At 48.9% G+C, this 27,379-nt stretch overlaps 1 protein-coding gene and 1 long non-coding RNA gene across 2 annotated transcripts; one reads left to right on the forward strand and one right to left on the reverse strand.

The window, feature by feature from the left end:
• Nucleotides 1-31: 31 nt before the first annotated feature.
• Nucleotides 32-3,203, reverse strand: ZBTB12 (zinc finger and BTB domain containing 12). Its single transcript, XM_007973076.3, has 2 exons — nt 2,962-3,203; nt 32-2,452 (listed from the first exon to the last, which is right to left on the reverse strand). Exon 2 carries the CDS (start codon nt 2,430-2,432, stop codon nt 1,053-1,055), a length of 1,380 nt encoding a protein of 459 aa, XP_007971267.1. The 5' UTR covers nt 2,433-2,452; nt 2,962-3,203; the 3' UTR covers nt 32-1,052.
• Nucleotides 3,204-3,226: 23 nt separating this feature from the next.
• On the forward strand, nt 3,227-26,198 carry LOC140708868 (uncharacterized). The gene is made up of 2 exons (XR_012089117.1): nt 3,227-3,670; nt 25,271-26,198. It is a non-coding gene; the product is annotated as an uncharacterized lncRNA (long non-coding RNA).
• The last annotated feature ends 1,181 nt before the right edge of the window (nt 26,199-27,379 follow it).

Raw genomic sequence — 27,379 nt, forward strand, 5'->3', positions numbered from 1 at the left:
GGGGACTTGGGGGAGTCCCTGACCAGAGGAGCTCACTTGTCACACTCCTCTCCTATGTTTAGGGCTGGGCTCCTTCAGGCAAGGGACATGCATGAGTTGTGACCTCCAGGTATTAATGCAGCATCACAGGGAGAGGCTGTCTAGGGCAGGATAGTCATGTACAGGCAGTTGCCAGAGTGTAAAGAAAAAAAAAGTTTTTGGGTTTTTTTGTTTGTTTTTTTATTTTGTGGAAAACAAAAGCAGAAAAACTAAAACCCCAAACTCCAGAAAAAATCCTTAAAAATATGTTTTTTCTTAAAAAATACTGTCTCTACTCCTCTCCCTCCCTCCCAAGAGCCCTTCTTGTGTTCTTTCTTTTCTAAGTGCCCTACCCCCCCACCCCCATGACTATCCATTGTTCTTGCTATTGTACCCCCACTTCCCAATATCTACCCAGGATGCGCACCCCATGTTCTCTTACCTGGCGTCTTACTTTGTTCTCCCTCAAATTTCAGCAAGCCTCATACTCGCAGTCCCATTTCCCCAGCATGCAAAAACTGTCTCCCCCTTCCTTTTCTGGGACTCAATAATCTTTTCCCCTTACCACTCCCTCACCCCAGGTCTATTCTAAGCAAGAGCATGTCCTCCTGCCAAATTCCCTCCCTGTACCCACCCACCCACCCACCCTTCTTATCTGGAGAAATGTCAGTACCTTTCCCTGGGCAGCCTTAGCCAGGAATAAAACATTTTTGTCTTCCCTTGTTCTATAGGACCCTTTTCCCTCCCTCCACATACACATGCATCTCTAAGAGAAGGAAATCTTTCTCTGGGACCCCGTATTTCCCTGGCCTACTCCAAGAACCCTGTCCCCAGCTCCAGCTTCTTGCACTCTGAAGAGCAACAGTCTTCTCTCCAATGAATCATCTTCCCTCTTTCAGGATGTGTGCATCTGCTCAGCCTCCTACTCTTACCTTTCTGCCCCAGACCCCCCACCCCCCAATTCTCCTGGGCCAAAGAGCCCTTTTCCCACCCAGCCCAGGGACCCCAGCCTCCTGGCCTCCACGCCTGCGCGGCTAGCGGATGAGGACGTTGATCTCGGCCACACTGGCCTCCAGCACGTTCTCGGCCGTGGTCTTGCCGTGTTGCTCCTTGAGGTGCCGCCTAATGGCAGGCTTGTGGGCGAAGCGCACATCGCAGTAGGAGCAGCGGTAGGGCCGCGCTCCCGAGTGCAGGTTGAGGTGGTCGTGCAGGGTGGACTTCTGTGTGAAGCACTTGCCGCAGATGCCGCACGAGTGTGACTTGACACCACGATGCACGTTCATGTGGCGGTTGAGGTTGCTGCTGTGGTTGAACTGCTTGCCACAGCGAGGGCACATGAAGATGAAGTGCTGCGCCCGCATGTGGAAGACCAGCTTCTCCACGCCCTGGAACACTTCCGGGCACTTGGTGCATTTGATGTTCTTTAAGGGGTTTCCACCCGAGAATCCCCCAGGCAGGGGTCCCCGGCTGCCCCCCGCCCCCAGGCTGCCCCCCGCCCCCCGGGCAGCCATGGCCACCGCTGCTGCTTCCACCAGGCCCGAGGTGGCCCCCACGCTGGCCCGGCCTCCAGGAATCAACAGCAGGCCCTCCCCTTCTGCGTCCTCGGACAGGCTATAGCAGGCCTTCACCACACCCTGTGGTGGGGCTACAGTGCTGGGGGGCACGCTGCTCTGGGCCAGCTCCCCAAGGTGGCCACCCACGGAGCCTCCAATGCCCAGACCCCCTCCCAGGCCTCCAGGGGGTTTGAGCCGGTGTGCCACCTCCAGGGCCGACTCCACCTTGACGATGCAGATGTCAGACACGTCCTCATCCTCATCCTCATCCTCTTCCTCCGCTTTCAGCTCCAAGTCCTCATCCAGTGGGAACTCCAGCTTCACTGGCCGCAGGAGTGGAGGGGGTAGAGGAGGTGGGGGTGGGGGCTTCGGGGCTGGCTTCGGGGTCCTGGCTGGAGGGAGGAGGGACTTGGTGGCGCTGACGCTGCTCACAAGGCTAGCCTCACTGACCCCATCCTCTTTGAGGCCTATTTTGGGCTCAATGAACTGGCTGAGAGCATTCCGGCATTTCTCCACCACGTGCTCCATCTGCAGGTAGGAGGCGGCTGTCAGGTAGTTGACGATGTCCCTAACAGCGAATTCCAGGGCGCCCGTGTAGCAGGAGAGGAGCAGGTCGGCCACGATGCGGGCACTGTGCATCAGGGAGACCTGCAGCTCTGAGCTGGGGTTCAGCAGGAACTGGTCCCGCAGGAACGGTGAGCAGGCGGCCAAGATGACCTTGTGGCCTCGAAACTTGAGGCTGTCAGCCACAATGGTCACGTCGCAGAACCGCTCCTCTGCTCGGAGCTGGTTCATGTTCCGTAGCGTAGCGGCCTCGTGGCCAGGCAGCTGGAAGCGCAGGACTTCCACCCCAGAGGCCATTGTGGCGGGGGTGGGCAACCCTGGTTGGGAAGGAAACCGGTCAGAGACAAAGGTCTCTGGCTCTCCGAAGCCAAGGCTCCAGGACCCTCGTCCCCATTCTTGCCCAGCCCCCCGGCATCCGGTCTCCCGGTCTTCAGATCTCTTCCTCAGTTTCCCCAACCCTGGGGAGGCGCTGTCCCTCTGAAAGGAGGGAGGCGTGGTTCTCGGGGGCGGGGCAGCGGCGTCCACACCCCCCAGCCCAGCAGCCCGCTAGGATGGGGCGAGCCCGCGCGCCCACGGTGGAAGGACAGAGAAAAGGCGGGGGCAGAGGCCTGGGGCTCTGGACGCCGAGGTGGCCCCGGTTGCAGACTCTTCTCACCCCGCCCCCTTTACCGGCTGCCTCATTCCTCCGCCCTCCCTTACACGTTTGCACGCGCTTTTCACGTCCTCCCCCCGCCGCCTGCACGCACCGTGCACGCCCTGCCCCCACGCTCAGAGCTCCGTGGCACGCCCCCCCAGCCCCACGACCCTGAGTGCACGCTCCTCTCACCTGGCCCGGTTCCGCGCGCTGTTTTTTTTATCCCCTATTTTCCCCACCCCCCCGGGGCCTGCAGCGCCCCCCACACACGGGCAGGGCCTGGGCAGCGCGCAGGCGCGGGGGTGCACGGGGCGCGCGCGCGGGGCCGGCTCCGCGTGGGCGTAAGGGGGGAGGGGCGGGGGCGGCTCGTGCCGTGTGTTCCAGGCCCCGCGCGCGCGGCGGCGGCGTCGGCTAGGACTCGGGGAGGAGGAAGAGGGGAGGGAATTAAAGGAGCAGGATCCCCCCTTCCCGACCCCCCTTTCTTCACCAGCACCCCCACGCGGTTAAAGGGCCGGACGGCCTTGCCTCCTCTTTGGCCGGGATTATTTGTCCGCCAGAGCGGAAATACGTTCCACACCCCCCTCTTTCTCGCTCCCCCTCCTCTGTGCCTCCAGGCCCCGCGGCCAGTCTGCGCGTGCGTGCCAAGTGCCGCGCAGAGGCCCGCTCACTCGGGCCCGCCCCCCAATCCCGGCTGCCCATGGCGCTACCCGCTCCGCGTCCTCGCGCGCCCCGCCTGCGCCGCATCCCGCAGCGCGCGCGCGCACCCGTTCTCTAGGCTGCCGGCGCTGTCACCTGCTCCCAGGGGTGGTGCCTCTCCGGTCCAGCTGTGCAGAGCGCTGCCGTGGGTGCATCAGCGGCACCTCTCAGGGGCCCAGCCGACCTGTGGCTAACAGAGCTGTTGGTAGGTATTGCCCACGCCTGCCTCCGCTGCTGAGTGTGTTCACAGTGGCTCCAGCCACATTTCCAGGCTTTTCAACTCTTGTAAAGCTAGTAGCCGCCTCAGCCCTTCAGGCCTGAAATATGACTTCACTTGCCACAAAACCAGACGATCCAGTGCCCTCAACTCTCCTCCACTCCATGTCAGTCCTTTAAAATCGCACCCGCACTCCCCTCCATTCTCAGGATTAATCCTAACTTCTTGCCAAGACAGTCGCCCTCCACTTGTGCTATCTGTGACCTTGCCCATTTCACCTTTGGTATATAATTAACCCTAGGACTAATTTTAATGATGTGATTTATGTCAGTATGATTCTACTCTAATCTTCCACTGCACCGTCCCCCTTATTCCTCACCTCTCCTCCAGACTGACAGTATCCAGCTCTAAACAAAACTTCCCTTCAACACTGCGCCCGGGCCTTCTCTTTCTCTTGTCTCTTTCAGACTAAGTTACGGTCTCCACAGCTTCAGCGACAGCATTTAGGAGCATCTTGAAGGCTGTTCCTTTCTCTTTCCCTTCTTCTCACCTGATACTTACACTCACTTCCCCACCTATCCAAGTCTGTGTGAAGATGCCACTGTTTCCTGCCAATTGGATTTATTTTTTACGTCCTTCAGGAGAATAGTGCGTTTTCCTTACGTTTCAATTCTGATGAAGTTTCTTATAATGTGTTCAATATCTGGTTTCCCCATGAGACTATACTATAAACTTCTTGGTTGCAGGAATTATGTTGTGGGTTATGTTTTGCAAAACAACTACAACAACAAAAAAATCATGCAATAGGGCGGGTGTGGTGGCTCACGCCTGTAATCCCAGCACTGTGGGAGGCCAAGGCAGGTGGATCATTTGAGGTCAGGAGTTCGAGACCAGCCTGGCCAACATGGTGAAACCCTGTCTTTACTAAATATACAAAAATTAGCCGGACGCGGTGGCAGGTGCCTGTAATCCCAGCTATTGGGGAGGCTGAGGCAGGAGAATCGCTTGAACCTGGGAGGTGGAGGTTTCAGTGAGCCTAGATTGCGCCATTGCACTCCAGCCTGGGCGACAGAGCAAGACTCCTTGAAACAAAACAAAACAAAAAACCAAAAAAGGTCATGCAACAAATGATTGTTGACGTAATTCCTCTTTGGCTCAGCCAGCATCCACCCATAAAAAGTTTGTGCTTGAGCTGAAACTGAATTCTTGAACTCAAGGGATGCTGTTTGGCAGGAGGGCGGAGGCAGCGTAGACAGCGTTTAGGTGGTACTTTGACTCTTTGCCTTTTTATTTTAAATTATCTGATTTTTATGCTTGCACCCAGTTCCCTCTATGGAATCTAAAAGTCTGTTCTAAACTGCTCTCTTTGTAGTTAGGCCATGTAGATTTGAGGAAGAACACATGATTTTGTGTCAGACGCACCTAGGCTTAAAGCCACATTCCTAGGAGTTTCTGAGCCTACTCTGGCTCAGAAGGCTGCCAGATTCACAAATCATCTTTAAAAAATAAAAGCCATATTCCTGTACTAACTGAGGCCCTTTGGGCAAGTTACTTAATTCTCTGAATCACAGTGTCCTTATCTCTGTCTCCCCCGCCCATCCTTAGCTCATCTGAAAGCATTTTTATCTTGAAGGCCCTGATCCCTCACAGGGCTAGTGTGAGGTTTAAATGAGCCTGGCATGCAGTAGATGCTGAGTAAACAATGGCTCTGTTCCCCTTTTCCTAATTTGGGAGACGGACTATGAAATTTTCAAAAGAATTTTAATTAATTATTTATTTAGCTGGAGTTTTGCTCTTGTCACCTAGGCTGGAGTGCAATGGCATGATCTTGGCTCACTGCAACCTCTGCCTCCCAGGTTCAAGCGATTCTCCTGCCTCAGCCTCCCAAGTAGCTGGGATTACAGGCGCCCACCACCATACCCAGCTAATTTTCGTATTTTTAGTAGAGACGGGGTTTCACCATGTTGGCCAGACTGGTCTCGAACTCCTGACCTCGGGTGATCTGCCTGGCTCAGCCTCCCAAAGTGTTGGGATTATAGGCATGAGCCACTGCGCCTGACCCAAAATAACTTTAAAACTTCTGTTTTTCTCTCTCATCTCTTCTTTTCCTCATTGCCAAACTTCTCAGAAGAACAGTTCACATTTCATTGAGAGCAGAAATACATAAAGCTGTCAAGTTAAGAATTAGAGTTGGTAAAATTTTGTTTCCTATACCTTTCTTGCTACTTTTCCTTTCTGGGAATGTGGATGGGACAGGGGGCCTAATCTCAGTCCATGGCTTAAGACAGGTAGTCCTTGGTGGCAGGTGGAGTTGAGAGCCAATGAATCCTTCAAGTGTCCAGCCCACCCAGTTACAGCAGAGGTGCACAAGCTGTCATTTAGATCCTTGTCCCTTCTTCACCAACTTCTGCCAGTATAAAACCAGGGGCTCTCCTGTCCTTAGCGTGCAGTACCAAATGCCTTGGTGTGGTGTCAAGAACAGATACATTTAGGAGATACATGTAGGATTCTTGGGTCAGGCTCATTCCTATAATCCCAGCACTTTGGGAGGCCGAGGCAAGAGGATCCCTTGAGCCCAGGAGTTTGAGACCAGTCTGGGCAACATAACAAGACCCCATCTCTACAAATAATAAGAAAATTAGGAGGGCATGATGGTATGTATGTGCTTGTGATCCCAGCTACACGAGAGGCTGAGGTGGGAGGACTGCTTAAGCCCAGGCAGTTGAGGCTGCAGTGAACCATGATAGTGCCACTGTACTCCAGCCTGGGCAACAGAGTAAGACCCTGTCTTTAAAAAAAAAAAAAAATTAGGATTCTTAGTGAGCTTTAGAAATAAAATCTGGGCTGGGCACTGTGGCTCATGCCTGTAATCCCAGCACTTTGGGAGGCTGAGGTGGGAGGATCACTTGAGGCCAGGAGTTTGAGACTGGCCTGGGCAACGAAGCAAGACACCTGTCTTGAAAATAATAAAATAACAAATAAAAGTAAATACATTTTTAAAAGGAAACAAAATTTGACTAGGGATGCAAGGAACAACTAGGAGACAGAAGGTCCAGGTTGGAGTCCATCTTCAAGTCATCAAGGCTCCCCAGGTTTCAGTATTCTCTTTAACAAAATGGAGGGATTACTCTCTGAAGTATTTGCCAGTCCTATGAGTCCATAACAGCTTACTTTGAAAAGGGGTGTGTATGTTTGTGGGCGTGTCTGAGAGGAACTAGCTCACAGCTTAGAGCACTACCCTTGGCTACTCATAGAGGTAAGGAGTGGCCTTGGTAATCCAAAACTGTAGCAAACATCAGACATTTCTCTGAGACATTCAAAGTATTTTAGGCTGTGGGCTTAGTTTTTACAACGATGCTTACACACACTAGAATAACCATATTCCCTGAGCAACCTATAGGAAAGGAAGAGGTAAGTCAGTCTGGACTTTTAAATCCATAGGCTGATGAAACCATCTTGCATTACAACAAAACCTCCAACTTCTTTCTCTTTCTCCTTTGATCTGCACTCAGCTCTGCCCTCAGTGCAGGAACCCTGGTGAAAACTGCAGGAAGTTTTGGCAATGTTGGAAGGGGCTCACTGCTTGGGGAAAGAAGCCATGTGAAAACAAAGTGCCTGCACCACTCCCATCCATTGGCAAAACCACTTTTTCTGAACTCCCATCCATCCCCTTGACTGCTCCTCAATGCTGGCTCCTCCTTCCTCGGAGCTCATTATCCCTAGCTCTTCGGAGCCCTCTCCCAGCCTCAACCTGCCTCCAGACAAGCTCTTCCCTCCCTCTCCTACCTCAGAGGGAATTTACTCCCTGCAGCCCACCAACATTGCCATCGTCCAAGTCCTCCACACACCCTTGCTGACTCTGCCCAGCTCCAGGTCTCTCTGGGGAAATGGAGGCAGATTCTCCCAGCACCTTGTGAATTCCAGACAGAAAAAGACTCTTCCACTTCTCGCCAAACATTGTATCCTCTGAGCCTCACCAAGTCTGCTTTGCTACCCTCTGTCATCCTTGCTGCTTGAGCAACTGATTTTCGGGCCTGTGATACCTGGATCAGGTTGTCCTCCCCAGGCCTACCTGTGTCCCTGCAAATGATCTAATCCGTATCCCAAGTTTCTAAAAAAATTGTTCATTTTATTTTATTTTTTTCATAGAGTCATTCGTGAGAGCAGAAATACAAAAAGCTGTCAAGTTAGGAATTAGAGTTTGTAGGACCAGGTGCAGTGGCTCTCACCTGTAATCGCAGCACTTTGGGAGGCTGAGGTGGCCGGATCATTTGAGGTCAGAAGTTCGAGAACAGCCTGGCCAACATGGTGAAACCCGGTCTCTACTAAAAATACAAAACAAAACAAAACAAAAATTACCTGGGCATGGTGGTGCATACTTGTAATCCCAGCTACTCAGGAGACTGAGGCAGGAGAATCGCTTGAACCTGGGAGGCAGAGGTTGTAGTGAGTTGAGATCACGCCACTGCACTCCAGCCTGGGCAACAAGAGTGAAACTCCGTCTTAAAAAAAAAAAAAAAAAAAAAAAAGGAAAGAAATAGAGTTTGTAAAATTTTGTTTACAAACTCAAAATTCAAAGTTCAAAATTCAAAATGTAGTTTTGTTCAAAATTCAAAAAGTATAAGTACAATTCGAAATTCAAATTATAAAGTTTTGTTCAAAATTTAAAATGTGTAAGAGGGTACAAGGGTGGGTATGGTGGCTCATGCCTGTAAACTCAGCACTTTTGGGAAGCCAAGGGAAGAGGATCACTTGAAACCAGCCTGGGCAACAAGGCAAAACCCAGTCTCAGCAAAAAAAAAAAAAAAAAAAGCTGCGGGAAGTGGTGCAGCCTGTGGTCACAGCTATTCGAGAGGCTGAGGTGGGAGGACTGCTTCAGCCTGGGGAGGAGAAGGCTGCATTGAGCCTTGTTCGTACTGCTGCACTCCAGCTTGGGTGACAGTCCAAGACCCTGTTAAAAAAAAATGTGGTTTCTATTGCTCAGGCTGGAGTACAGTGGTGCAAGCCAGGCTCACTGTAGTCTCGACTTCCCTGGGCTATTTTTTTTTTTTTAGACGGAGTCTTGCTCTGTCGCCAGGCTGGGGTACAGTGGCACAATCTCGGCTCACTGCAACCTCCATCTCCGAGGTTCAACTGATTCTCCTGCCTCAGCCTCCGGAGTAGCTGGGACTACAGGCGCACGCTACCACTCCTGGCTAATTTTTTTTTTGCTCCTGTTGTCCAGGCTGGAGTGCAGTGGTGTGATCTCAGCTCACTGCAACCTCTGCCTCCTGGGTTCAAGCAATTCTCCTGCCTCAGCCTCCTGAGTAGCTAGGATTATAGGCGTCTGCCACCACGCCCAGCTAATTTTTTGTATTTTTAGTAGAGACGGGGTTTCATCATGTTGGCCAGGCTGGTCTCGAACTCTTGACCTTGTGATTCACCCACCTCGGCCTCCCAAAGTGTTGGGATTACAGGCGTGAGCCAGCGCAACCAGACTTTTTTTTTTTTTTTTTTAAATTAAAAGTGGCAAGACTGGGTCTTTCTGTGTTGCCCAGGTTGATCTTGAATTCTTGGGTTCAAGTGATACTCCTGCCTTGGCCTCCAAAAGTGTTGAGACTACAGGTATGAGCCACCGTGCTTGGCCCAGATAAATCTTTTATAAAAGTTACAGTCAATGGATACAGCAAATTTCATTGTTGTCTTATTTTAAGAAATGGTTGGCCGGGCGCAGTGACTCACTCCTGTAATCCCAGCACTTTGGGAGGCTGAGGTGGGTGGATCACCTGAGGTCAGGAGTTCGAGGCCAGCCTGGGCCAACATGGTGAAATCCGATCTCCACAAAAACACAAAAATTAGCTGGATGTGGTAGGGATGCCTGTAATCCCAGCTACTCGGGAGGCTGAGGCAGAAGAATCGCTTGAACCCGGGAGATGGAGGTTGTAATGAGCCAAGATTGCACCACTGCATTCCAGCCTGGGCGACAGAGTGAGATTTCATCTCAAAAAAATAAAATTGTCACAGACATCCCAACCTTCAGCAACCACCACCCTAATCAGTCAGCAGCTATTGATATCAAGATCAAATCCTCCACGAGCAAAAACATTATAACTCACTGAAGACTCAGATGACTGTTAGCATTTTTTACCAATAAAGTATTTTAAAATTAAGATTACATACATTGTTTTTAGACATATGCTGTTGCACACTGAATAGACTACAGTACAGTGTAAACATAACTTGTGTGCAAAAAGTTGTTGATATGACTGACTTTATTGAGGTGATCTGGAACCAAGCCCAAAATATCTCTGAGGTATGACCGTGTATACTTCATTTGCTTATTGTAATAGTTTCAGTATCTGTGCAGTTGTAGGTGTTCCCAGACAGTTTAGTTTTGTCTGTTTGACCATCACACAGATGCATCATACTGTACATGTTCTGGGGCTGGCCTTTTCACTCAACATTATGGTTTTATTGACTTGTGTAGCTGTAATTCATTCATTGTTTTTTAATTGATGCTTACAATACTAGAATTCGTTTGTATACCTATTTTCAGTTCTTTTGGGTATATACCTAGGAGTGGAACTGCTGGATTATGTGGCAATTATGTTTTAAATTTTAAGTTTTTTTTATTATTATTTTTTAGACAGGGTCTCTCTTGACCAGACTGGAATGCGGTAGTGTGATCTTGTCTCACTGCAACCTCCGCCTCCCAGGCTCAAGCAATCCTTCAGCCTTAGCCTCCCGAGTAGCTAGGACTACAAGTGTGCACCGCCATGCCTGGCTAATTTTTGTATTTTTGTAGAGACAGGGTTTCACCATGTTGCCCAGGTTGGTTTGAAACTCCTGAGCTCAAGGGATCCGCCTCCCTTGGCTTCCCAAAGTGTTGAGATTATAGGCATTGGCAACGGCACCTGCCCCCGACCTTTTTTTTTTTTTTTTGTAGAGATGAAGTCTTGCTGTGTTTCCCAGGCTGGTCTCGAACTCCTAGGCTCAAGCGATCCTCCACCCTTAGCTTCTCAAATTCCTCTCAGCCTGGGATCACAGACGTGAGCCACTGTGTCCACCCTATATGTTAAACCTTTCGAGGAACTGCCAAACTGTTTTCCACAGCAGCTGCACCATTTTATGTTCCCACCAGGACATTGTACATAAGCTTCTATTTCTCCATATCCTTGGCAACAGTTGTTATTTTCTGTTTTTTTTTTTTTTTTTTTTTAATAGACATTCTAGTTGATATGAAGTCGTACTCGTTATAGTTTTATTTTCATTTACTTAATGACTAATGATGTTGAGCATTTTTTCATGTCCTTGTTGACCATTTGTGTGTCTTCTCTGGAGAAATATCTATTCAAGTTCTGTGCTCATTTTTTTTTTTTTTTTTGACAGGATCTCACTCTGTTGCCCAGGCTGGAATGCACAATCATGACTCACTGCAGCCTTGACCTCCCCGGGCACAGGTGATCCTCCCACCTCTGCCTCTAGAGTAGGTAGGACTACAGGCACATGCCATCACGCCCAGCTAATTTTTGTTATTTTTTGTAGAGACAGGGTTTTGCCATGTTGCTCAGGCTTAGAAGGCTTTAAAGCACAAAATACATTACATTAGGATAATGTCTTGGGGGTAGAAATAGAAGTATGAAAATAAGAATTTAGAAGAAATAGAACAATGTGAAATTTCTGACTGTTAAAGAAGATTACAATAACATACTTTAAAAGTGAATCATGGGCCCAGCATGGTGGCTCACATCTATAATCGCAGCACTTTGGGAGGCGAGGCAGGTGAATCATTTGAGGTCAGGAATTCAAGACCAGCCTGGCCAACATGGTGAAACCCTGTCTCTACTAAAAATACAAAAATTAGCGGGGCATGGTGGCTTGTGCCTGTAATCCCAGCTACTCGGGAGGCTGAGGCAGGAGAATCTCTTGAACCTGGGAGGCAGAGGTTGCAGTGAGCCGAAATCGTGCCACTGCACTCCAGCCTGGGCGACAGAGCAAGACTCCGTCTTAAAAATAAAATAAAATAAAATAAAATAAAATGAATTGGGCTGGGTGTGGTGGCTCATGCCTGCAATCCCAGCACTTTGGGAGGCCGAAGCGGGTGGATCGCCTGAAGTCAGGAGTTCAAGACCAGCCTGAGCAACAAGGTGAAACCCTGTCTCTACTAAAAATACAAAAATTAGCCAGACGTGGTGGCGGGCGCCTGTAATCCCAGCTACTCGGGAGGCTGAGGCAGGAGAATCGCTTGAACCTGGGAGGCAGAGCTTGCAGTGAGCTAAGACGGCGCAACTGCATTCCAGCTTGGGAGACGGAGTGAGACTATTGTCTCAAAAAATAAACAAATAAATAAAATAAAATAAAATGAATCATGAAGGGAATGGTTAAAAAGTGAAATAATACTTTTTTAAAAAGATCCATGTTTACAACGCACTGGAAATGGCATTCTTTTGCAACTAAACATTTGGGGAAAGTTTTAGATAGCAGCATAAAAACATGCAAAGGGTACATAATTTGCAAAATTCTTTTAACGTGAGCAAGAGAGTTTGAAGATTAAATGCTTCTCGAAATCAGCATGCACATGAGTCATCTGGAGTTTTAATCTGGAGTCTGAGTCAGTAGGTCTGGGTGGGGCCTGACATTCTGCGTTTCTTTTTTTTTTTTTTTTTTGAGAGAGTCTTGCTCTGTTGCCCAGGCTGGAGTGCAGTGGCACACTGCAGCCTCCGCCTCCCGGGTTCAAGTAATTCTCTTGCCTCAGTCTCCCAAGTAGCTGGGACTACAGGCACGTGCCACCACGCCTGGCTAATTTTTGTATTTTTAGTAGAGACGGGGTTTCACCATGTTGGCCAGGCTGGTCTCGAACTCCTGACCTCAGGTGATCTGCCCACCTCAGCCTCCCGACGTGCTGAGATTACAGGCAAGAGCCACCATGCCCAGCCCCTTTTTATTGTTTCAGTTTGAGACCAGGTCTTGCTACGTTGCCGAGACTGGTCTTGAACTCCTGGGCTCAAGCGATCCACCCGCTGCAGTCTCTCAAAGTGCTGGGATTACAGGCGTGAGCCACCGTGCCCGGCCAGATTCTGCATTTCTACAAGCTTCTGCTGATGCTGATGCTGTCGGTCTGTGGACCACAGTCTGAGTAGCAAGTATCCACATATTCCTAAGAGTGGAGTTGCTGGATGTTGAGGTCTGCACCTGTTTAGCTTCCCTGATAATGCCAAACTATTTTCTGAAGCAGTTGTACACCAGCCATGAGACTGTTGCTTCTTGGGAAAAAAGATTTAACAGCTTCAAATCTAATGGATGTTATTCAGTGCTCATCTCACTTGAGCTTTCTGCAGTCTGTGACATACTTGACCACACTGTTTGATCCACTACTTTTCCCTGGTTTCCATGACACTCCTGTATCCAGGCTCCCTTCCTTCTATAATTTCAGTCTGTTCTGTAAACCCTCAGTCCTTTCCTGTCTTGACCTTTTCCTCTGTTGATGCCTTTGGCCTTCTTGGCCTTTATCTCATTCTCTCTGGGTGGTACCATGTGTTCTTTAGAGATTGATTACCAGGCTGGGCGCAGTGGCTCATGCCTGTAATTCCAGCACTTTGGGAGGCTGAGGCAGGTGGATCACCTTTGGGAGGGTTCGAGACCAGTGTGGCCAACATGGTGAAATCCTGTCTCTACTAAAAATACAAAAACTTAACCAGGTGTGATGGTGTGTGCCTGTAATCCCAGCTACTCAGGAGGCTGAGGCGGGAGAATCGCCTGAACCTGGGAGGCAGAGGCTGCAGTGAGCCGAGATAGTGTCACTACACTCCAACCTGAGTGACGGAGTGAGACTCCATTTCAAAAAAGAAAAAAAAAAAAAGAGAGATTGGTTACCACATTGATGACTCTGTGATGGTTAATTTTTTTTTTTTTTTTGAGACGGAGTCTCGCTCTGTCGCCCAGGCTGGAGTGCAGTGGCGCAATCTGGGCTCACTGCTAGCTCCGCCTGCTGGGTTCATTCCGTTCTCCTGCCTCAGCCTCCCGAGTAGCTGGGACTACAGGTGCTCACCACCACACCCGGCTAATTTTTTGTATTTTTAGTAGAGACGGGGTTTCACTGTGTTAGCCAGGATGGTCTCGATCTCCTGACCTCGTGATCCACCCACCTCGGCCTCCCAAAGTTCTGGGATTACAGGCGTGAGCCACCGTGCCCGGCCTGATGGTTAATTTTATGTGTGAGGCCAGGGGCAGTGGCTCACACCTGTAATCCCAGCAGTTTAGGAGGGCAAGGTGGGAGGATTACTTGAGCCCAGGACTTCAAGACCACTCTGGGTAAGATGGTGAAACCCTATTTCTACAACAAAAAAAAAAAAAAAAAAAAGGTGTCATTTTTCAAGGATATGGTGCCCTTGGGCACTATATATATTATCTTAATGAGATAGACGCTCACTATGTTCTCCAGGCTGGGCTCGAACTCTCAGGCTCAAGTGATCCTACTGCCTCAGCCTCCTGGGTATCTGGGACTACGAGCATGCCACCATGCCTGACTGAAGTCTGGCTACTTCGATGAAGGCATTTTGTAGGTAACATTAACATCTTGGCTGGGCACAGTGGCTCACGCCTGTAATTGCAGCACTTTGAGAGGCCAAGGTGGGCGGATCATCTGAGGTCAGGAGTTCACGACCAGCCTGGCCAACATGGTGAACCGCTATCTCTACTAAAAATACAAAAATTAGCCGGGCATGGTGGCGGGTGCCTGTAATCCCAGCTACTTGGGAGGCTGAGGGACAAGAATCATTTGAACCTGAAAGGCAGAGGTTACAGTGAGCCGAGATTGCGCCATTGCACTCCCGTCTGGGCAAGTCAGGGCAACAAGAGCAAAACTCCGTCTCAAAAAAATAAAACAAAATGAAACAAAGGCATTGACATCTATACTCAGTTGACGTTAAGTAAAGGAGGTTACTTTTTTTTTTTTTTTTGAGACAGAGACTCATTCTATCACCCAGGCTGGAGTGTAGTGGCATGATCTCGGCTCACTGCAACCTCCGCCTCCTGGGTGTAAGCGATTCTCTTGCCTCAGGCTCCCATGTAGCTGGGACTACAGGCACGTGTCACCGCACCCAGCTAATTTTTGTATTTTTAGTAGAGACAGGGTTTCACTATGTTGGCCAGTCTGGTCTTGAACTCGTGACCTCAGATGATCCACCCACCTTGGCCTCCCAAAGTGCTGGAATTACAGGCATGAGCCACTGTGCCTGGCCCTTTTTTTTTTTTTTTTTGATGGAATCTCGCTCTGTCACCCAGGCTGGAGTGCAGTGGCATGATCTCGGCTCACTGCAACCTCCGATCCAACTCCCTGGTTCAAGTGATTCTCCTGCCTCAGCCTCCCAAGTAGCTGCAATTATGGGCATGTGCCACCGCACCCAGCTAAGTTTTGTATTCACTGTGTTTCACCATGTTGGCCAGGAAGGTCTTGATCTCCTGACCTTGTGATCTGCCCACCTCAGCCTCTCAAAGTGCTGGGATTACAGGCATGAGCCACTGTGCCCAGCCAGGATATTACTCTTAATAATGTGGCCTAAAGAGCAAAGACTAAGGTTTCCCAGAGAAGGAATTCTGCCTCAAGACTGTCACATAGAAATCCTGCCTGAGTTTCCAGCCTGCTGGCCTGCTGTTTGAATTTTGGACTTGGCTGGCTCCTGCCACGGCATGAGCCAATTCCTTAAAATCCATCTCGTTGTGTGTGTGTATATCCTGTTGGTTCTGTTTCTCTGGACAATCCTGACTGATGCAGACTCCCATATTCTATGCCCAGCCAGAGCTGTGCCTCCTGTTTCCAGTCTGGAATTTCCGTCTTCTCCAGGTGTGCTAAAGGTACTTAAGACGCAGTATGTCCTGGACAGAATTTGTTCTTTTTCTCCTCAAACTTGTTTCTCTTCCTACAGTCACAAGTAGTGGTGCCACCATCAATCCTATCACCTAAGCTAACACTTGAGATTCAACATAGACTCCCTTCCCCCTTCATCCCTCCTATATACTTGGCCAGCAAATCCTTTACCCATCAATTTAATAAACATATGAGTACCTATTATGTTCCAACTGTGAGCTAGTGCTGATGGCAAAAGGAGAGTAAGACACATTTCCTCCCCTCAAGAAGACTATAGTTCGCTGGTCACGGTGGCTCATGCCTGTAATCCCAGCACTTTGGGAGGCCGAGGCGGGTGGATCATGAGGTCAGGAGTTCGAGACCAGCCTGGCCAATATGGTGAAACCCCGTCTCTACTAAAAATACAAAAATTAGCTGGGTGTGGTGGCATATTCCTGTAGTCCCAGCTACTTGGGAGGCTGAGGCAGAAGAATTGCTTGAACCTAGGAGGCAGAGGTTGCGGTGAGCTGAGATCATGCCACTGCACTCCAGCCGGGGCAACAAAGCAAGACTCTATCTCAAAAAAAAAAAAAAAAAAGAAGAAGAAGAAGACTACAGTTAATGAACAAGCAATCGGCCAGGCGCAGTGGCTCATGCCTGTAATCCCAGCACTATGGGAGGCTGAGACGGGCGGATCACGAGTTCAGGAGATTGAGACCATCCTGGCTAACATGGTGCAACCCCGTCTCTACTAAAAATACAAAAAAATTAGCCGGGCATGGTGGCGGGCACCTGTAGTCCCAGTTACTTGAGAGTCTGAGGCAGGAGAATGGTGTGAACCCACGAGCTAGAGCTTGCAATGAGCCGAGATCACGCCACTGCACTCCAGCCTGGGCAACTGAGCGAGACTCTGTCTCAAAAAAAAAAAAAAAAATTAACAAGCAATCATAGTGCAATGTGATAAGACACCCGAGTGTTCTGAGAGTCCAGAGGAGGGCTCAGGGGCCCCGTGGTCTATGCCTCAACATTGGTGCTGGCTTTCCCTTCCCCATTTCTGTGCTTGCTTTTAGCCCCTGGTGTCTTGCCAGGACTCTAAATGTCTCTTAACTGGTCTTCCAGCCCCTTCGTACTGATTCCAGAATAATATTTCTGAAATGCAAATCAAATCATATCACTTCCTTGTCCAAAATTCCATATAGCAAATCGCCATATACACTGTAAATGCTGTTTCCTCCATAGGGTATTCTCTCCTTCCTCCCTGGTCTAGTGTCATTGTGGCCTCCCTTCCCTCGCCAAGCCCTGAAAGGTCCTGAACTCCTCGCAGTTCCTTTAATGTGCTCTGGGGTTTCATTGCTCACCCGGATGCTTGCCTCTCTTCCTTGTCAGGTAAACACTCATCTTTTAAGGCTATCTCAAGTTCCTTGGTGAAACTTTTCTGAGCCTCTAGAGAGACCTAATATTCCCCTGTTTGTGTCCCTGTGAACTTTATATGGACTCCTATCTCAGCTTGTATCAGTCAGGATGGCTATGTCATGCTGCAGTAATAACCCTGGAATCTCAGTAGCTTAACACAACAGTTTTATTTCTCACTATTGCTGTCTGGTGGGTCCGTAGGAGTGGTGTTGGAGTCTCTGATCATCATAGTCACTCAGGCATCCAGATCACAGGAAGCTCCATCAAAAGAGGCTGCTGGAGTGTCTTGTGTTACATTGACAGTTAAATACTTGTGCCTGACAGTAGCAACACATGTGACTTCTGCTCTTTCTTTTTTTTTTTTTTTTTTTTTTGAGACGGAGTCTCGCTCTGTCGCCCAGGCTGGAGTGCAGTGGCGCGATCTCGGCTCACTGCAAGCTCCGCCTCCCGGGTTCCCTCCATTCTCCTGGCTCAGCCTCCTGAGTAGCTGGGACTACAGGCGCCCACAACCGCGCCCGGCTAATTTTTTGTATTTTTAGTAGAGACGGGGTTTCACCGTGGTCTCGATATCCTGACCTTGTGATCCGCCCGCCTCGGCCTCCCAAAGTGCTAGGATTACAGGCGTGAGCCACCACGCCCGGCACTTCTGCTCTTATTTCACTGGCCAAAGCAAGCCAGTTAGGCCTCTTGCAGTGGCCTAACTTCAAGAGGGCTGAGAAATTCCATCCTATCATGTGCCTGGAAGGCAGAAAATGGGAAAATTCGTGAAGAGCCTCAACGGCTGCCTCAACTCCGTGTAGCGCTGACTGGCTCACATATCTCTCTCCCACTGGACAGTGGGGGAACCAAACATGTCACAGGGTCCCTGCCCTTCGGCAGTTTGTGATCCAGGGATGTGGAGAGACCAGTATATCGATGGATTATAACTCTGTGTCAATGTTACAGTCTGGGTTTGCTGGCATGGAAGGAGTTTGTGGAAGAAGAGCAGTAGTTTATAGGGAGAGGAGGATGGAAAGGGATGATCTTAATTTTGGTGACCTTGAGAGCAGAGCTGGAGACAGGACTTGGGCATAAGTAGTCACTTTAGGTGATCCCAGAAAGCAGAAGCCAGGCTATAGGGAGTGTGAGATCCTGAAGAAGGAAAGACCAGCTTAAGAGAATGGTGTTGGCCAGGTGCGGTGGCTCATGCCTGTAATCCTAGCACTTTGGGAGGCTGAGTGGGTGGATCACCTGTGGTCAGGAGTTCGAGACGAGCCTGGCGAACATGATGAAACCCCGTCTCTACTAAAAATACAAATATTAACCTGGCATGGTGGCGTGTGCCTGTAATCCCAGCTATTTGGGAGGCTGAGGCAGGAGAATTGCTTGAACCTGGGAGGCAGAGGTTGTAGTGAGCAGAGATTACATCATTGCACTCCAGCGTGGGAAACAGAGCGAGACTCCATCTCAAAAAAAAGAGTGATGTCACTGTTGTGTGCAGTGTGGTTCAATTCCACCAGCCCTCCTGAGGAGAGAGCTGAATGTCTCCAGACATTTTCCACTCGAAGGACAGAAGGCAGGAGCATCTGTCTACTGCTTCCCACTCTGTAATGTTGCAGGTTGACTCTGGGGCATTAGTTCCCTGCCCTTTTTTTTTTTTTTTTTCTGAGATGGAGTTCTTTTTTTTTTTTTTTTTTTTTTTTGAGACGGAGTCTGGCTCTGTCGCCCAGGCTGGAGTGCAGTGGCGGGATCTCAGCTCACTGCAAGCTCCGCCTCCCGGGTTTACGCCATTCTCCTGCCTCAGCCTCCCGAGTAGCTGGGACTACAGGCGCCGCCACCACGCCCGGCTAGTTTTTTTTGTATTTTTTAGTAGAGACGGGGTTTCACTGTGTTAGCCAGGATGGTCTCGATCTCCTGACCTCGTGATCCGCCCGTCTCGGCCTCCCAAAGTGCTGGGATTACAGGCTTGAGCCACCGCGCCCGGCCCTGAGATGGAGTTCTGCTCTTTTTGCCCAGGCTGGAGTGCAATGGCACGATCTCGGCTCACTGCAACCTCCACCTCCCAGGTTCAAGCGATTCTGGTGCCTCAGCCTCCTGAGTAGCAGGGATTACAGGTGCCTGCCACCATGCCCAGCTAATTTTTGTATTTTTAGTAGAGACAGGGTTTCAACGTGTTGGCCAGGCTAGTCTTGAACTCCTGACCTCAGGTAATCCACCCACCTTGGCCTCCCAAAATGCTGGGATTACAGGCCATGAGCCACTGCACCCAGCCAAAAGAAGAATTTTAAAACAATATCACCATAATACCATGATCACATCTAACAAAATTAACCACATTCCATGATATCTGCAATGCTGTTTATGTTCACATTTCCCTGATTGTCTCAGAAATACCTTTTTTTGTTAGACTCAGGTAAGCAAGGGTCACACATTGCATTTGGTTAACATGACTCCAAAGTTGTTCAATCCATTACAATTCCTCTTCCATTTTTGCATGACAATTATTTGTGGTAGAAGTCAGATCTTTTGTTATTCCACATACTTTAAAAATGGAAACAGGCTGGGTGCGGTGGCTTGTGCCTGTAATCCCAGCACTTTGGGAAGCCGAGGTGGGCAGATCACTTGAGGTCAGGAGTTTGAGACCAGCCTGGCTAACAGGGTGAAACCCTGTCTCTACTAAAAATACAAAAATTAGCCAGGCATGGTGGCGGGTGCCTGTAATCCCGCTACTCAGGGGGCTGAGGCATGAGAATCGCTTGGACCCGGGCGGTGGAGGTTGTAGTGAGCCAAGATGGTGCCACTGTACTCCAGCCTGGGTGACAGGGCGATACTCCATCTCAAAAAGAAAAAAAAAAAGAAAGTCTTGGTGCGGTGGCTCACGTCTGTAATCCCAGCACTTTGGGAGGCCAAGGCAGGTGGATTACCTAAGGTCATGAGTTCGAGACTAGCCTGGCAAACATGGTGAAACCTCGAAACCTTGTCTCTACTAAAAATACAAAAATCAGCCGGTGCACTGGTGGGTGCCTGTAATCCCAGCTACTTGGGAGGCTAAGGCAGGAGAATTGCTTGAACCCAGGAGGCGGAGGTTGCGGTGAGCCAAGATCGCACCACTGCACTCCAGCCTGGGTGACAGAGTGAGACTGTCTCAGAAAAAAAAAAAAAAAAAAGAAAAGAAAAAAATTATGATACAGAGAACAATGAGGTGTTTTATAAATTTGTAGTTCAAAAGAAACATTTTATTTTGGTAAAAGCCAAAAAGTGAAAGATAAATAGTTTTGCAGCCATAAAAAATTAAATCATGTCCTTTGCAGCAGCATGGATGGAGCAGGAGGACCAAATCCTAAATGAATTAACATAGGAACAGAAAACCAAATGCCTAATGTTCTCACTTTTAGGTGCGAGCTAAATATTGAGCACATGTGGACATAAATATAGGAACAATAGACACTGAAGACTACTAGAAGGGAGAGAGAGGGAGGGAGTGTGGGTTAAAAAATTACCTAATGGGTTCTATGACTACCTAGGTGCAATATACCCGTGTAACAAACCTGCACCTGTACCCCCATATCTAAACTAAAAGTTGAAATTTTTAAAAAAGAAAAAAAGGCCTGGTGCGGTGGTTCATGCTTCTAATCCCAGTACTTTGGGAGGCTGAGGTAGGTGGATCACCTGAGGCCAGGAGTTGGAGACCAGCCTGGCCAACGTGGTGAAACCCCATCTCTACTAAAATTGCAAAAGTTAGCCGGGTGTGACGTCAGCCGTCTGTAATCCCAGGTACTTGGGAGGCTGAGGCAGGAGAATTGCTTGAGCCCGGGAGGCAGAGGTTGCAGTGAGCCGAGATGGTGCCATTGCACTCCAGCCTGCGTGACACAGAGAGACTCCATCTAAAAAAAAGGGAAAGAAAATGCACTCGTATGCAAGTGAGAAATGTTCTGAAAAAAGAAAAAGAAATATTTTAAATGAAAAATTTGGGCTTTTCCGTAAAAAAATTTTTAATGAATTCCCAGCACTTTGGGAGGCCTAGGTTGGGGGGTTGCTTGAGGCTAGGAGTTCAAGACCAGCCTGGACAACATAGCAAGACCTCATCTCTAATTAAGCTAAACAATTAAAAAAAACTTAGCCTGGCATGGTGGCACATGCCTGTAATCTCAGCTACTCAGGAGGCTGAGGTGGGAGGACTGTGAAAGCCCAGGAGTTTGAGGCTGCCGTGAGCTATGATCAAGTCACTGCACTCCAGCCTGGGCAACAAAACAAGACCCCATCTCAGAAAAAAAATATTCCTGGAGGCCGGGCACAGTGGCTTATACTTGTAATCCTAACACTTTGGGAGACTGAGGTAGGAGGAGCACTTGAAGCTAGGAGTTTGAGGCCAGCCTGGGCAACACACTGAGACTCTGTCTTTACAAAAATAAATGAATGAATAAATTAACTGGGCATGGTGATGCATGCTTGTTGTCCTAGCTTCTTGGAAGGCTGAGGTGGAAGGATCATGTAAACCCGGGAGTTTGTGGTTACAGTGAGCTGTGATTGCACCACTAAACTCCAGCCTGGGTGACAGAGTCAGACCCTGTCTTTAACTTAAAAAAAAAAAAAAAAAAAAAAAAAAAAAAAAAATTCCTGGCCGGGAGCAGTGGCTCATGCTTGTAATTCCAGCACTTTGGGAGGCCGAGGCGGGTGGATCACGAGGTCAGGAGTTCAAGACCAGCCTGGCCAAGATGTTGAAACCCTGTGTCTACTAAAAATACAAAAAAAATTAGCTGGGCATGGTGGCAGGCGCCTGTAATCCCAGCTACTCTGGAGACTTGAACCCGGGAGGCAGAGGTTGCAGTGGGCCGAGATCACGCCACTGCCCTCCAGCCTGGGCGACAGAGCAAGATTTCATCTCAAAAAAAAAAAAAAAAAAAAAAAAAAAAATCCTTAAAGGAATGGGTGGTATATAGACATTAACCTAGGCCGTCTATGAACTGAAGCCAGATGATGGATACATACATGAAGGTTCATTTTACTATTCTCTCTACTTTACAATATGTTTGAAATTTTACAAAATAAAATCTAATCTGCAGAGAGATTGTATTAGGGTCTCTTATTAATAGTCCAGTAGGGTCTTTCTTTCTTTCTTTCTTTCTTTCTTTCTTTCTTTCTTTCTTTCTTTCTTTCTTTCTTTCTTTCTTTCTTTCTTTCTTTCTCTTTCTTTCTTTCGACGGAGTTTTGCTTTTTTTTTTTTTTTTTTTTGAGGCGGAGTCTCGCTCTGTCGCCCAGGCTGGAGTGCAGTGGCCGATCTCAGCTCACTGCAAGCTCCGCCTCCCGGGTTTACGCCATTCTCCTGCCTCAGCCTCCCGAGTAGCTGGGACTACAGGCGCCCGCCACCGCGCCCGGCTAGTTTTTTGTATTTTTTAGTAGAGACGGGGTTTCACCGTGTTAGCCAGGATGGTCTCGATCTCCTGACCTCGTGATCCGCCCGTCTCGGCCTCCCAAAGTGCTAGGATTACAGGCTTGAGCCACCGCGCCCGGCGGAGTTTTGCTTTTGTTGCTGAGTTTGGAGTGCAGTGGCGCAATCTTGGCTCACCGCAACCTCTGCCTCCTAGGTTCAAGCAATTCTCCTGCCTCAGCCTCCTGAGTAGCTGGGATTACAGGCACCTACCAACACGCCTGGCTAATTTTTGTATTTTTAGTAGAAACGGGGGTTTCACCATGTTGGTCAGGCTGGTCTTGAACTCCTGACCTCAGGTGATCTACCTGCCTCGGCCTCCCAAAGTGCTGGGATTACAAGTGTGAGCCACTGGGCCTGGCCTGGCCTTGAATAGGTATCATATGTACCCAATGAAAAGTACAAGCAGTAATAAAGGGGATTTGGTGAAAATTAAGTTGCCTTCTTTACCTCCCACCCCATTTTCCATCCCCCATTTCTCCCTAGAGGCAACTTTCCTATCCAGTTTTTTGTAAACTTTTCCAGAGAAATTATATACACAGAGAGAGCATATGTGGCTACTATCCTCTTTTCCCCCCTTTTTTGCATAAATGGTGGCATCCCATACATATACATACAGTTCTGAATATCTAGTTTAAAAGTGTATATTATATTACATATATATCTGGAGACATTCAGCTCTGTACACACAGATAAGCCTTTAAGCTTGCAGAGCCTGCATAGTATTCAGTTGTCCCCATACCACAATGTGCTGTGTCTGTCCCCTATTAATGGACGTGGGTTGTTTCTAAACATTTGCTCTTGGTAACAGTGAATGCTAAAGCAAATATCCTGGCACCTTTTACACCTGTAGGGTAGCTGATCTTCTCCTTTTGATGGTCCTAATTCTCGGAGGTAACCTTAAGGGGAGTGTATTTTGCTGTTGGTTCTGTGGATGACAGGTGACAAAACAGGGTGAGTAAGGCTGTGAAATAGCGAGTGAATTTGCCAAGCCAAACCTGAGGTTCCAGGCTGTCTTAAGTCAAAGCCTGAATTCCTCATACCACAGTGGGGCTGGGGCCAGAGACGAGGCAGGAGGAGCTCTTCTTGGGCATAACTTTTCATTTGTGTTGGGCAGGAAAGCAAGGCATGAACGTATGTCTTTCTACCTGGCAAGTTCCCTCTTCACCCCTTGGCAGCACTGGAGGAGTAAGGGCAGGAGGCTTCTCCCACGTGAGCCCCGGGCTATCCTTTTGGCAAGAGGGGACTGGTACCCAGAACTGGGAAGGGGATGAATATCTCCCTACTCCCCAGTATATAGGAAAACATTACAGAGGAATTTTCAATGAAAGGGTGGAGGAGCCTAGTGAGGTCCCCACTTCCACCAATGCTAAGCTCAGAGCTGGGGTTGGGGTGGTGAGGACAGAAGCCAGGGCAGTTCAGCCATAGGCCACCCCTCCCCCCGGCCCATCCCCAGCTGAACCTTGAGCACCCGAGTTGTGTTTACCACCCTCTCACCTGGGTTACCCAGGGCAGCCTCCCCAATGGGTAGCAAGAAATGGGTGATAACATGCACCACACCCCGCATCAGCCCAAGGATAGTGGAGACCTCAGAGGGATGAGGTAAGAGCTGTGGTGTGGTCAGACAGACACCCTGGTACACCCCAGGCCTGTGAGTCTTTAGAGGTTGAGTTTTTGTCTGAAAGAGATACGGCACCTACCGAAGGTCAGGGACAGGTCTTCTGTTTCTTGGGAGGCCCTACCCCACCCCTTAGTTCCTCGTTCCATTCTCACGAATTGTTTGTGCAATGGATGGACAAGGACGGGAGGTTCAGTGTCTAACCCAGTGTCTGGGCCTGCACGATGGCCTCTGAGGCCCAGGGCCCTGGAAGAGCCTGGGCATAAGGAGGAGCCCCATGGGGCATAACCCTTTCTGAGGCTCTAAGGGTGATATATGTGGAGATTCCTCAAGATCACAATTGGGCAACCACTTCAAAGTTAGTAGGCAGTGCCTGCTAGGATGGGGGATGGTGTGTGTACCGAGGAACCTAGCAGAGGCCTTTGTGTGGAAGTGGGTGGGGTCTGACCCAATGTAAATATTTTTATTAAAAAAGAAATGGATGAGAAACCAAAGCCAATTCTGTTGCTGACCTGAAAGATGCCATTTACTTGGAGTGGAAATAGGATGGGGGAGGGCGTTGGCTTTGACCTTACTTGTATAGCTCATTGTTTCAAAAAAACCTCCTGGATCCTTCCTCTGGGAAGCTTGAGACAAGAGCACAAGTAACTAGAAGGTGGGAAGTGGCGTGGACAAGTCTTGTAGAAGTCTGGAAGATGAGGGATTTGAGAAGGATGGAGAAGAAGGTGTTGTGGGAGAGGGGGTGCCAAGAGGAAAAGAGCCTAGGGGAGAGAGGGCTTCAGGGATGCTCAAGGAGCTCCCAGCAGTCACTAAAGAGAAGATGTGAGGAAGAGGCACTACCCCTTGGTGGCTACAAGTGTGGACCCAGGAGCCATGCTGCCTGGGTTTGAATCCTGGCTCTGCTGCTTTGTACCTGTATGAACCTGGGACAGCTCACTCAACCTTTCTGTGCCTCAGTTCCCTCATCTGTAAAGTGGGAGTAACAACAGAACCTGTGTCATAAGCTTGTTGTGAGGATTAAGTGAGCACCTACATTTAAGACTTAAAAATAGTGTCTGGCACTATGTCCTGTTAATACGAAGTCTTCCTCCCCCAGTGGCTATTATTACTTATCGCAGGAAACATGAGTAGTGGAGTGTGATAGAGAAGGAAGGCAGTCCGTGAGGGTGTGTTATCGGGCAAATTTACCATTGTGGGTGAGTGGAGGCCACTCCCACTCAGGAACCCTGGAGTGGTGCAGAGTTATCCCATGGTCCAGGGTGAGGGAGCCTGGTATTTGTACCAGTCAGTCATTGGTTGAAGACCTTAATTCTCTGTCATTTCCAGCTTTCTGCGCACAGATGGTGCAGGACACCAAAAACAATCATCGGGCAGAGACAGAGATGCTGCAGCTGCAAATCAGTGGAGCACCCCAGTGATAAGGCCCAAGGGATATGGTGGGGCAAGGACAGATCCACTACAACCACCAAGAGGCTTGCAGAGCAATACTGAATCCCCAGCTAAAGTCACACGTTAAGGCTGTGAACCAGGCCAAGTCAGCCTAGTTTTCCAATTTGGGGGTTGACCTGCAGTTGCCATGGAAGGTTGAGGGGTGGCAGATCCTAGGATGACAGTGAAGTCCATGTCCAAGTGGCCAGACTGGATAAGGAGTAGACTGGCCAATGGATCGGCTTGTGCTGTCTGCCACATTTCCTCAGAAATTTTCAGCTGCAAGGTGCTGAGCTCTCCAGGGGAGAAGAAGGCATCCTGAGAGGCCATCACAGCATCATTTCTGATTTTTAAACTCTGATTAGGGGACCTGGCACAGTGGCTCACACCTGTAATTCCAGCACTTCAGGAAGCCGAGGCAGGTGGATCACCTGAGGTCAGGAGTTTGAGACCAGCCTGGCCAACATGGTGAAACCCCATCTCTACTAAAAATGCAAAAATTAGCTGCTGAATTAACTGAATTTTTGCCAGTGGAATATAAGTGGAAGAGTGGGGTGGGAGGCAGACTTGATGGAGACCCTGTTTCAACCATACAGACAAGGACAGTTTCCAAAGGCATGAACCACAGATGGAAGGAACCTGGAGGCCTGAAGGAGGCTGATGAGCAGCTCTGCCAGCCAGGGTCACACACACCATCTCAGCCTTCTCTGCTTACCCTGAGGCTCTTATGTGAAAGTGCTGCAAAATTCTATCTTATTTGAGTTACTGTATTTTAGGGTCTCTTTATTACAGAAGTTTAACTTGTATCCTAATAAACACACTTCTCTGAGTGTTGCCTGTGGCTCTCACATTGATTTCTCACTAGGTATATCAGTAAGACATGGTCTGGCTTTGTTATAACCAAGCTAGAATAACAGCAGCTTAAATGGTCTGAGCATAAGTGGTCCAGGTCAATCCTATTAGCTCTAGAGGATTGGAGAGCACATGCCTGTAATCCCAGCTACCCGGGAGGCTGAGGTAGGAGAATCCCTTGAACCCAGGAGGTGGAGGTTGCAGTGAGCCGAGATCGTACTGCTTCACTCCAGCCTGGGCAACAAAGCAAGACTCCGTCTCAAAACAAACAAACATAAAAACCCAACTCTGACTAGTGAAGTACAGAATTGGGGTATTGGTTTTTTCTCTTTGGAATTGTACCCCTGGAAGCAGATATTAGAACCTAGAATTGATAAGAAGAAATTTGGACAAGATGGAAGAAGCTGGCAGGAGAGGCACGTCTGTTTTTTCAGATATTATTCATCTCCTTCCCTCTACCTGGAGTGAAAACATGGTTACATTTGCTGGGCTTTTGAATGGTACAAGAAATAGAGAAGCCAAGATCGCCCTCATCTGGTGGGGTCTACTGAAAAGCTAATTGGGAGCACCAAGGGGAATAAAGGTCTGTGTCTTTAGCCCTGCAGGTCAGGTCATGGTCCTTCCACATTCGACTGGGCCTCCTGGAGAGCTGACAGTGGACGGTAACTGAGTTTTTGCCAGTGGAATATGAGTGGAAGAGTGGGGTGGGAGGCAGACTTGATGGAGACCCTGTTTCAACCATGCAGACAAGGACAGTTTCCAAAGGCATGAACCACAGATGGAAGGAACCTGGAGGCCTGAAGGAGGCTGATGAGCAGCTCTGCCAGCCAGGGTCACACACGCCATCTCAGCCTTCTCTGCTTACCCTGAGGCTCTTATTTGAAAGTGCTGCAAAATTCTATCTTATTTGAGTTACTGTATTTTAGGGTCTCTTTATTACAGAAGTTTAACTTGTATCCTAATAAACACACTTCTCTGAGTGTTGCCTGTGGCTCTCACATTGATTTCTCACTAGGTATATCAGTAAGACATGGTCTGGCTTTGTTATAACCAAGCTAGAATAACAGCAGCTTAAATGGTCTGAGCATAAGTGGTCCAGGTCAATCTTATTAGCTCCAGAGGATTGGAGAGCAGGGCCTCTTTAATTTGTTTCTT

The sequence above is a fragment of the Chlorocebus sabaeus genome, chromosome 17 (genome assembly GCF_047675955.1).
Source record: "Chlorocebus sabaeus isolate Y175 chromosome 17, mChlSab1.0.hap1, whole genome shotgun sequence".
NCBI classification, from domain to species: domain Eukaryota; kingdom Metazoa; phylum Chordata; class Mammalia; order Primates; family Cercopithecidae; genus Chlorocebus; species Chlorocebus sabaeus.

Coding starts and splice junctions, on each gene's coding strand:
- ZBTB12 (XM_007973076.3), bottom strand. CDS start 2,432: ATGGCCTCTGGGGTGGAAGTCCTGCGCTTCCAGCTGCCTGGCCACGAG.